The 12,628-nt window shown below is 42.4% G+C and overlaps 1 protein-coding gene across 1 annotated transcript; it reads right to left on the bottom strand.

Moving 5' to 3' along the window:
• Positions 1 to 703: 703 nt before the first annotated feature.
• Positions 704 to 12,575, bottom strand: LOC134533383 (alkaline ceramidase-like). Its single transcript, XM_063370903.1, has 5 exons — positions 6,433 to 12,575; positions 3,285 to 3,524; positions 2,462 to 2,754; positions 2,281 to 2,418; positions 704 to 1,004 (listed from the first exon to the last, which is right to left on the bottom strand). Exons 1-5 carry the CDS (start codon positions 6,526 to 6,528, stop codon positions 704 to 706), a joined length of 1,068 nt encoding a protein of 355 aa, XP_063226973.1. The 5' UTR covers positions 6,529 to 12,575.
• Positions 12,576 to 12,628: the final 53 nt, after the last annotated feature.

Here is a 12,628-nt window from a genome sequence, read left to right as displayed (position 1 = left end):
ACTGATAAATAACAAAAAATAGCAAGTACCCTCTAAGAATGATAATTCATGCCAGTCTAATATCAACAACATTGAGTAACAAATCATGGCCACAGTGAATGACAAATGTAAAAATCATGGAGATTTGGATTACAAAAAAAAAGGTTGCAGTTTGCTACAGATTAAATTACAAACAGAGAACTCTACAGAAGTATACAAGTGAGACATTACGAACATGAGACTTCATATTCCAGGTGTGAGATCTGCCCTTCTCCAGGTGCCTGAGAGTATGTGAGTCAGTAGCTACGTGGTTCTCAGCCCGTTATCAAAGAGGAACATCATTTCCGTATTGCCTCAAACAAGCGTGGATCAATCTTTGCACCTAGGATTTCATCTCACGGATAATCATTGGCCCATACCTATCAAACTCTTCTAAATGTGTGTATTCGTAAAACATTTTTGTATGTTGCAAGAATGTCTTTAACCTACTGTATTTTTGCATATTTAGCAGATGCCATTTTTAGCCATATCTTAAAGAGTTTTGGATTGGCAACTAAGATGGTCTTGGCAGAAGCAGAGGCATGTGGTACCAAGGGAGCAGTCACTGGGACCGGCCAGGACGCACCACCACGTAGGGCACCCCCAGCTCGCAGCTGTCACGCGGCCGGTAGGAGAGGCCTGGTACTGGTGGCAGAAGCAGAGGCATGTGGCACCGAGGGTGCAGTCACTGGGACCGGCCGGGACGCACCACCACGTAGGGCACCCCCAGCTCGCAGTTGTCGCGCGGCCAGTAGGAGAGGCTGGGCCGCAGGTCACACCTCTCCGCCGCCACGTACTGGTGGGAGAAGACGACGACGATGGTGTAGGCTGCCATGAAGCTCAGCAGGTGGAAGACGGCGTGCAGGAACGTGAGGTTGATGGCGCGCAGGGTGTCGCAGAGCGCGTAGTCGGCGATCCAGCAGGCCACGGCCAGCAGCCATGCCACCACCGAGCGCACTCCCAGTCTGTAGACACGCCCTCGCAACCTGCACACACACACACACACACATGTCCTGCACTTGGAACCACATCTTCAACTCTCAAGCTGGATTCTGAATCTGTCAGTCTAGACGAAACCCATTTAGTCTGATACCTAATCTTTGATAACATTCTATTCCAATTCTAGAATCGGCCCATTCCATCATCTAATGGTAACGACTATTGAAGGATTGAGAATCTAATGGTTTTTTGAATTGTAACTAGTTATCTTCCCCTACAACACAATCTTGCAATTTGGATTATTTGATAGGGTATCAGATTCGATTTGTCAGAATTTAAAAAAAAAGTAATTATCATATGACTAGTTGGCAGGTACCCCGCTAAACGGCTGTTATCCCAATAATCTGGCCTTTATACCACTAATAGGCTGATACCATACTAATATGCCAAACACCCACCAACCATTGGATAACCCACTAAACAGCAGATACCTCAGTAAATGGCCGATACCTCACTAAACAGCTGGTACCTCACTATACTGCTGATACCTCACTAAACGGCCAATTCCCCACCAAATGCCTGATACAGCCATTATCACTCCACCCATTTGATAAACACTAAATTGCTAAAACCCCACTAAAAAGATAATAACCCACTAATCAGCCAATACTGCACTAACTAACTGATAACCAACTAAATGGTTGATACCCAACTAAATGCCAGATACCCCACTAATCAGCTGATCTCCCACTAAACGGCCGATACACCACTAAAGGCACAGATAATTTAGCGGAAGAAATTTGGTCAGAAAAGAAAAGAAATTACAGCACACATGAATACAGAGGGCTGACAAGGAAGAAATGGCAATGAGAACATTGAATACAGAATGGGATAAAAAAAAACCTTGGAGAACACAGCGATGCTGCAAAGACAAACACAACAAAAATGAAAAAAATAAGCTGAACAACACAGGAACAGAGATAGAAAGCCCGTTTTTGTTAATCTGTACTGTCATCGTGTTCACATTATCTGTTGTAGTTTGATTGCTGAGTTCGTCTGTGTGTCGGTGAGCTCACACTTGTGAGTAACTTGGGCTTGAATTTCGTCTAGCCATCCTGACCTCTTGTTTCCCGTGGTTGGCTGATATCAAATCGAGGCAGATGCTTGGTTGTTCCTTATCATAGACCATGTGCATGTTTCTTTCCTGACTTCTCTGGAAGTCAGTGTGTTGCTGCGTGCGGAGCGTGTCTGCTGGGAACTGGAGGTGAAGGGCCGTGCTGGCCGTGTGGGGATGGGGGGGGGGGAGGGGGGAGGGCATGGTACCTGCGCAGCTCGACGACGAGCAGAAGTACGACGCACACGCCCAGCAGCATGAGCGCCAGCGCGTTGACGACGGGCCTCACCATGCCGAGGCCGGTGAAGACGAGGCCCCCGCCCACCGCCGCCAGCCCGAACACGGCCCTGCAACACGGCGGCCGTCAGCGAGCGAGAGTCCCCCCGGCACCGGCACGTCACGGCACGGCGGGGGCGAGGCACGGACCTGTCCCCGCGGGCGAAGCGCGGGAAGAAGCGGCGCGGGTAGAACATGCAGACGGCGACCGTGAGCAGCCACAGGATGGACAGCTCGTCCAGCAGCTGGCCCACGAGGCTGAGGGTGGCGTGGAAGTAGGCGGAGCTCAGGCCCACCACCACGAAGAGCAGCCACAGCAGGCGTATGCCTGGCTGCACCTTGGAGGCGTAGGCGCGGTGCAGCACGGCCAGTAGCGGCGGCAGGACGAGGAACACCAGGTTGCTCACCTGCGCACGCCAGCCAGCACCCCGTCATGCGCTGCGTAACCTCGTGAACACTGAACTACCCCCGGCAGTCTCTCATCAGCTTCCTTACGAAGAGTCAAAGCTGAATTTCCATTTTTTATTCTGTTTTTTTTTGCTTAAGATTTCTTCAGCAGCTAGGTCATTAAACAATGCCTGCGAGGATCCATCGGTAGTTATTTGCTGAAATGGTGTCAGGAACAATGGAATAAAAAAATGAAAACCATTCAAAATAACAAATTCTGCCATAATTTATTGTAATTTTAAAATTTAAAATATTTGCTCATTGCAACCAATAATTTTGTGTGTATAACTGCTACATTTTGTATTAGTGCATAACTTTGTTGTTGCACATACCCGCTTATACATACAGAGTTTTCTTTACACTCTTTCCATTGTGCAGTTATATAAATTTTTATTTCACAGTTCCAGTTATTGTTGTTATAAATATTGCTTGTGAAGTCCGAATCCGGCTCTCCGCTGCACGCCCTAGTGCGGCGCGGCGCGGCACGTACCGTGTTGCCGAACTCCGCGATGACGCTGGAGTAGGAGTAGTTGCTCTCGCACCAGTCGATGGGCGAGCTGCCTCGCTGCAGGTACTTGGACAGCATCGCCCCTTCGCCCAAGCAGCTGGCTGCGCGCCTCGCTGACCTGGTGCGACACACGGCGTGCACGAGCTGTCTGCTGCGTGGGTGGTTGTCTTCCAGGCAGGGGCACCACGAGGGACTGGCAGCCCGGCTGATGCTTGGGTTCACCTTGGTAGGACAAAAATTACAAGGATATTATTGCCAATGCAATTCATTGTTCATCGGAACCTTATAAGTAGAGACAAGATTTTATGAAGAATAGCGATAAAAGCGAGATAATGAAGTTGAAGTCAATACCGCGGCAAAAACAGAAAAGGATGTCATACATCGCCAAACAACGAAATAGATGCCAATACACTATTATATCACCGAAATGCAAGATAAAACACAAAATGATGTGAAAGTCACCTCAAATACTTAGTTTTTTCTTTTAAATATGGAATTATTTATATATTAGGCTATTAGATGGTCCCTCAATGCAGGCCATGGCTGATTCGTTCTTCGGTATCGCTGACGTGAGTGGTTGCTCATGTCTCACGAACTTGCCGTCTACCATGAGTTAAGATCATAAAGAGGTTTCTCTTCTTTTGTAAAACTCAAATTCTTACACCATTAACCTCCAGATGATTTAGCATCACGAAAATTCATCATCAAAAAGATAATTTTAAAAGCCTGTGCAGAAATCTAAAACTTGGCATTCATGGCAACCACTCAACTGATTTTATTTTTTGCAGACACAAACCAACAATGCCTTCCATTAAGATAAAAAAATCCATTGTAGAATTACCCTAATGGCAAACACAAACACTGGCACTTCAGTTTTACCATCACTGCAAATGCTACTTTAGAACTTACGACAGCTTTGCCAGGAACATTGTCACCTTAGCCAGTCGTTGGTTTAAACAATTATTTGTTTTGGAAATAACGCCTTAAGCCAAACCAAAACTATAGTAATGTTGGGACATAAGTAATTTAACACTAGAAAATGTTAAATTTAGAATCTTGACTAATGTTTAAGTAAGACACTTTGACGTGCATCACCTCACCTTGCTAGCCACGACAGTTGGTACTGAAACCTGAAGAACGCCAGTTGGTGAAGCAACTACGGCAAGCACCGTCACACTAGTCTCCCCGTAAGAGGGCTCAGCAGCGCGAGAGCCAATTAACAACGAGCTCTAGTTTGCCGGGCGATAATGAGAGCGTGTTAGTGTGGCGTTTAGCACCCTGATTGTTTGGCTGCCACACAGACATACCTGTGCACGACCAAGTAGCAGCAAGCACACGCTGATGAATAATGTGGCAGCTATTGGCAGGCAAGATCTTTTTGCTTAATTACAGCTGTTAGGTTTAGGTAGCACGGTCGCAGCAGTTGGTTGCGTGACTAGCCTTCCTGAAGGACAGACAACTTATGTACAATGTTGTTTACCTCCATTGTGTACATTCACATCTCAATTTCCTGGTAGTACAGGTTTATTAATCAAATGATAGCTTGTACTGTAGATAGAAAACATTTCTGTAATTTTTTTCTAATCTTAATGTGTGTGTGTGTATACAATTATGTTGTAAAATTTGTTGATCAAAAATTCTGTACAGAAAACTTAATTATTTGTTATCTTAATTGTAGTACAGTGTAAAGAACATGAAATTGTACACAAGTTGTTCTGTGATGAAACCTTATGTGCAACAAAAGAATGTATATTTTGCAAATCATTCACAAAACTGAACCATGAAACTACACAACGAAAATGAGGCTGGAATGTTGCAACGCACGGACTGGTCCAACACGTCTTTCCGGACACACTACCAGACGTCACCAGGGCTGCGTCGAGGACGCTGTGGCCATGGTTCTCTAATGTCTGCTCCGTCGGGAGAACCTGGTTGGAGCCGTCTCTAAACTTATCCTCATACTCGCTATCAGTGTGCTGTCCATGTCCTGTATTAGAAACCAGAGAGCAGACTTCTTCATGACCTCTCTGCACATCTGCTTGAACGTACAGAGCTGTCTCTCTGATAAGCGAACTGTGCGCGGTGAACGGACATGATGGCACAGCGCCAACCGCGTCAACAAGCTGTCTTTTAAGAGTTTTGTTTTAACGTACTCTATAGATAATAGTTTGACTTAATACTGTAACTTCTTTGCAAGTTGTGTCTAAATCATCCTGAATCAGCGTGCATGCAAACCAGTCTGGTACACTCTTCAAGAAACCGTCTATTTCTGCACATCACGACTTTCGGGCCTCTCGACTTCAACAACGGGTTCGATGCTACATTCAGGCTCGGAGAGTGTAACCACCGGCTCTAATTGGCTGACATTGCCACTTCCCTTGGTTCGTTTTATCAACTGTTTTGACACTTTGTATAACGTGTGACATTATGTATGTTTGTGTTAATGTTGTGGTTTCATAAGTTTTCCCTCACTAATACACATCTGTTACTGTTATGCTGATCATTGGGATAAGTTCCTGGAGGGTACGCATGTCCCACTCTCATTGACACAGACCGTACTTCTGTAGGCGTACACACAAACACTTCTGACTTTACGTATTAAGTTCCTGTCTACATGTGTTATTTATTAGACTCAAATAAACAAATGCTTTTTATAAGAAGTAACTTTTATCATATTAAACTGTAACTTTATCAACTGATGTTTAATAACATTTTATAATTTTGTCATGAAAATTCCATTTACATGTCTACCTAAATTTTAAGAAAGCAATTAAAAGTTGTGTGTTTATTTAAATCAGAGAAGTAAACCTTCATATTAAGCTTTCGCCACTGGCACAGGGGTGTTTGAAGGTGGTGCAGCCACTTAATTGCAACTTACACTTGAGAATATTACGTTTTAGGGTAAAAACCAGTGTTTCTACACTTGAGGATCTGCACTGGTGTTGCAGTCTTGCAATGAGTTTGGTACACAACCTTCTCTCCTGTGCTTTAGACATGCTGTCAATACAATGTAATCTTCATTTAATGTTAAACATTCAAGCAAGCGTAGTTCTCTGGGACTCTAGAATCCGGAGCAAAGTAAGGCTCGCATTCAAGAACCAGCAAGTGCAGTGACTATTTATTAACTTACCGTGAGAGAAGTTTTGAATGTGCACGGTGCTGTTGGTACTGCGCTTACTTGGCGTGTAAACGTAGCAGTAGACGGTTGGTCAAGTCTTCTCTGCATTCATATTCTGCTGGCGTGCTTGGCCCGGTCGTGTTGGCGAGCCGAACCAACAAGGCCATTATGCCGCGTGCTCGCTTTAAGAGGCAATAAAACACTACATGCACGAGCGACCAACCCACACATCTGGAGGTGGCGACACACGAGCCAGACTGTCATTGGGAAACTAAGCACGATGAGGATGGCTTGTCATACGGACATTTTTAACTTGAACAGTTTTGGAAAGAAAGCCTAATGGTAGGGTAGGGTTACATTCTGCACAGCTCGCTTGGAGAGAACACAACTTGAAAGAACTTCTGACAATCGGAATAAGAATCGTTGACAAGAGTGTGCTGCGATGCCTACGCAGGTGGGCTTTGCTGCACCAGAAGCAGAGGAACCGACTTCAATACAGATACAAGCCACGACCACGACGTTGGTGAATGCATTGGAGTGCCCATTACCAAACTCTACAATCACAATATCACAAATACATTTAGACTGGAAGGTGCCCACCTTCAGTATTGTTCTCACAACACCTTGAGCTGTGTGTAAACAACTGTTATCTGTTGTGTGTGTTTGCGTCTCACGGAGACAGTACTTGTGGCTCCAGCCACACTTCCCCAGCTGAACTCCCGAGGAAAGGGTTACTCCTGTGCACAACACTGCTCCAGCGAGACCCCGGTACATATCAGAGAGCAGAGTGACAGGTGTTTGTCATCTAGCCGCCACAGGCTACGACAGCCTGGTCTTAACAGGAGATTAGCCTCGCGACCATCCGTAATCTCTTATCTCGTGCCGCGCGTAATCCTGGAAGAGTGCCGCGTCACCTCAGGATGCCCATGCTCGTTGCCGGTCGTCGCGAGTAGTTGCCGCTGATAACATGAAGACATGCCTGTGTTTACACAAGTGAACCTGAGAGGCAGGCGTGGGGCCACGCCCCAGGCCCCCGGCTGGAGTAGCTGAGCGACTACCACATCACTGCGTCTTGCTATGTTTAAAACCTTTTTTATAATCCACTGAAATTGGAAATGCCAAAACAAATAACGAGATAAAATAAGTTCTCAGGTGCTGTTGAGTGATACTTTCTTTGCCACAATGATGAACAAGGACGTACAGAAAGCAAGCAAAGGAACGAGGAAGACAAGACTAACGCCCAACAACAGTATCTGTACCTCGAAACAACTTCCGCATGCCGGAGTTTCTGCCAAGCTTGGCAACTCATGTGAAGCCCTCCATGGTGTGGTGCACCACATCACAACCACTGAGACTACGCAACCACCTTGCATAATACTGAGGTTCATAATGTTCCAAACATGGCATAAGAGCTACATCAAACGATTTAATCGTCTAAAACTATTTTTACTCCTCTCGTCACCATGGATTATATATTTTCTATACTACAAAACATTCAAATATAGAAACAACTAAAATACAGTAATGTCTATATTTTCACTTTGGTCAACACGAATAACCAATCTTCCATAAAAACCTACTTAAATGAATCACAAACAAGCTCTGTAACTGCAGAGGCAGATGAAGCACAACACCCTGAGTACGCACCGAAACACAAGGGAGGAAGGAAGGAAGACATCAGCCAGACAGTTGGTACAAGTGTGCCTGCACGTGCTTCTAGTTCCCTTCTCGGGGAGCGAGGCGAGACTTGCAGCCTCTTACAGCGACCATGCAACACACCTCCGTCGACCACTCCCATCAGGCGGATAGACACAAGCTACACCTCGGCGAATACAAGCAGTTCCTACGCTTTACGAACTACAATGTTCAACACATCTATAACACAAGACAGAGCAAAATCACTTTAATAGGTTTCCTGACATGAGAAATATGTATTTGTTAGCTCTCATGCAAAAAAAAAAAATATATTATATAGTGTTTACTTTACATGTTCAAAAAATGTTTTAATTCCTTACATTTGCAATCAATTAAAAATGTGAAAAGATGATTAAAATGTTATAACTATCATGAGACTTCCCACTGCTTGTCATCTAGGCTGCATTCTACAGGTAAGATAAATAATACAAACACTGCCCATATAAGCTTTATTGACAGTAAAACCACTGATAAACTAACAGTTAGTAACCACAGCATAACTCAAATGTATAAAACACACAACAAATATATAAAACATGCTACAGTTCATTCAAACACACAGAATACGACTGGGTTAACAACACTGCAATGCAACTGTCATCTCACCAAATCTTTGGTATAAATCACAGCACACCACTGCCTGGTGGGACTTGTGGCAAACCTAATACCTATCACATCTGTTAACATTATTCTATTCACTAAGCTACAATACAGACCTTCAGTTATTTCTCAAATGTGCTTTTCAAAAGAATTTCATCCTGTTATTAAATTATCACTAGTAAAAAAGTGAAGATATGTCTTTTTAGAAATCTTAAGTCTTAACCTTACTGAATGATACACCCTTCACAAACCATTAACAATGCAAACATATCACAAGAAAATAACCCTTCTATCTTTATACAAGTTATCAGTATCATTATAGAGTAAGTTAGTTCTCTGTTCACGAGAATGCATCAATATGCACTTATTTTAATAAAACATTCTTCTTTAACTTAACTTTAGACACATATGTACTCTACTCGATTTAAGTCACACTCTGACTTCTTCCTAAACCACATAGAATTACCATTATCTACGAAAGTCCCACTCAAACACAGCGGTACTCAAATTTAGCCATATGTACTTGCAACTTAACATTTCCACCAATAGGTGTAAAAAATTTGGTTTAATAGCAAACAGACTACAGTGTGACTAAAAAACTTTGATTTAATTTGGAGATTAGTGTTGTACATCAAAGAGAAACCTTGGTAATGAAGTGGGACCAACAGGGCCCAGGAGCAAATCACTTTGTCAGGCCCCATTACCATTGCTTAATGTACATACATATATTTGTGTGTGTATATATGTGTGTGTGTGTGTGTGTGTGTGTGTGTGTGTGTATGTATATATATATATATATATATATATATATATAAAATAAACCACCCCCTTTTGGCCATAAATGTAAAGGCAATCTCCACATACAGCAAAACTTATAAGTAGAGAATGGTATGGTCGCCATTACATGTCTTGTGTTAAGCCCCTCCTACCTGGGCACACACAAGGTGCGCAGAGCTTCAGAAGAAACCATGCAATTTGAAAAACTGCTCAAGATGTGTGTGTGTGGTAAAAGCTTTAAAAATATGATGAGGGCAGACGAGTGGTTATGAATTTTTTTTAAAACTGTATTTTTAATGAGTGAAAATGGCTAAAATGTATGTTTTCAGGATACTTTTTACATAAGAAACATCCTGTACGGATTCTGAAAGCACTCAAAGGCCTTGCATTATACTTTTATCTTAATACATCCACCATATAATGTAACGACTACCACTGAAATCTCAACGAGAAGAATAGGCGCTAGTTCAGAGCCTTGCCTAGAGGCTATACCGTGCTAGAAGCACCAGCGAGCGTCACACTCATGTCCCAGCTCACCAGTACAGACACAGTCCAGACTAGGCGGGCCTCTCCAAGCAGAGAAACTACGCCATCATCACAGCGTATCCTTGCGTAGTTTATTTTGGACCTAACGTGTTGTAACCGACTACATGTCGCAAAGACATTGTGTAAAAATATGTCAGAATGAACAACACGAGATGCTCACGGGACCTTCAGGCGACTGTGACGTCACGGGTCACACTGCACGTCACTGCAAGTGTCGCTTTAGCAAACCAAGCACGCAAGGTGGAAACTGATGTTGTGTGCTGACTAAGATGCCAGATTCCGCACCGAGATTCGGGAAGCGTTCATTGCACTTAGATCTTCAAAAACAAGCGAGGTACACCTGACAGTTACTTCACTAAACCCTAATACATATTGGTGGGCAAAATTAAGTACAGTTCAATGTTTTGACATATACAATACTATTGCACGATAAATGCTACAAACAAACAAACTGTATAATGTTAGCAAAAGGGTGAACTAATAAACAAGAATAAACTTCAGTCTATAATTTCGAGGTAGAGGTATACAGTTATTCAAACAATTAACTTTTTTCTTTTGCCCAGGAATGTTGGTAAAAATACTTGACACAACATTCACTTGATAGACTAAGGTGTATGTTTGACAAAACACACATCCATTCTCACAAAACAGGAAGAATGTAAGCACAACTTTCTCCCGTGTATCCACTCACGCTTTGGCCAACTAGAATCACCGTCAGTGTGGTGTAGTGAAAGCTGACTCGTAAAACAAGACTGATGTCTGGTGAACAGTCAGGAGTGTATGCAAGAAACCATGACAGTTTTTCTACATGACAATGAATGAAAGATTCAGATGATCCAATTCTGATTCTTCCACTAAGAACTGAAGGACAACATTCAAAGAAATAGAAATGAGATTTGACTACTTTTAAAACCACAGTATCGCTGCTAAAACTGAAAATATTTACTACTGAAATTAGCTGCGTAGCTTACAAAAATGAAACACAAAAATTTTAATCTACATGATACCAGCTGTGAATGACAACTCACACAAATTTATTAGCATATGCAATTTAAATTCAAATGACTAGCATTTGTTACCAACTACAGATATTGAAATACAATAATCATTGCTAGTAGAGGTGGGTCGAAAAGTATCAACATGATACTTTGGCACTGATACACGCCTGTATCCGGAATGGCAAACGAGTACACTTGAAAAGTATCAAGAACTTTAGTATCAGTTCAGAATTCACCTGGAACAACACCACGGCCAATGAGCGCAGTACCCGATCGCAGATGACGGTCACTTGGGCGGAGCTTGTGAAAGGGGAGGGAGCAGGAACGACGAATAAGGGATAAAGAAGGGAAATAATGTAGGGGAGGAAGCGCAGGGGAAGGCGTTGAAGGAGAGGCGCAAAGCGAAATTGTTACGAGTCGTTTGGTTATTTTCCCACATCAAATTATGCTCAGTGCGCAGTGCGTGCACAGTCTCGTTCAATCATAAAAATAATAAAATTTTAATATTAAAAAGTACATTAATACAAGATATAATATTTATATTTGTGCACCTAACAGCTATGAAAATGCAAATAAATTCACAGTTGACACTAATAACAGATGTAATCAACATTAGGACTTTTTTTTTCCGAAAACAATTAGTAACTAGTGTTTTCATACATTAAAAAAATACGATTTTATCAAAAATTAAAAAAAAACAGATACGTACATTAGTGAGCATGCTATATCAATGTTTACGTTTCAAATGTTTCTTCAGATTAGTTGATGATGATTTATAACTCAGTTTTTGTTTACACAAATTACAATTAGCAAACTCATTATTTTCCGTAAAAAAATTCCACACAAATGAAGTCTTTTTCCTGCACTTATCCATTCCTTATTTCACTATAAAGATACTAACTACAAAGCATGACTGCCCGCAACAATGTACATGGTGGTAATTAATACATGGCCAGGACGAACTGCAGTGAATATTAAAATGATTGATACTGGCTGTATCAGGCGGGCATGAGAGTAACAGAGGTAGAGAATTACCGGGCGTGATAAATAATGTATCAGAGACACCGATACCTTTTTACGCTGGTGATGACGGCACGGAGGATGTGTACCCTGTAACGAGAATGCTGATACCTTGTCGCTTCCTGGGACCGCTAAAGCTCTGATACAAAAGTATCAGATACTTGTAACTAGGTACATTACTGTATCAGTATCAGGTTGGAACAAATACCGAAAATTGCTGTAACAACCCACCTCTAATTGCTAGCAAGTTCATGCTATACCATCGTTTTTAATTTAAAAATTGAAGTTTTACATAATAAACCCATTCCCTGTTTAACATTACACACAAAACAAATGAAAAGTATTTCAGTAAAATTGAAGTGAACCAGACATAAATGACACCAAATGCAGGAAATATCTAAGAAAAAGGAAACTTTGAACTGGATGAACACTATACAGGACACTTGTCATGACAAACTGGTAGTGTTATGAACAAGCCAGTACAGTCAGTACCTAGACACAGATACTGTTCAATGAGATGGGTGCAAAGGTAAACTACTTATCACTGACAGCACCATATGTAACAGACAATC

Source organism: Bacillus rossius, chromosome 6 (assembly GCF_032445375.1).
Source record: "Bacillus rossius redtenbacheri isolate Brsri chromosome 6, Brsri_v3, whole genome shotgun sequence".
Taxonomy (NCBI): domain Eukaryota; kingdom Metazoa; phylum Arthropoda; class Insecta; order Phasmatodea; family Bacillidae; genus Bacillus; species Bacillus rossius.
This window is presented reverse-complemented; position numbering and strand designations above follow the sequence as displayed.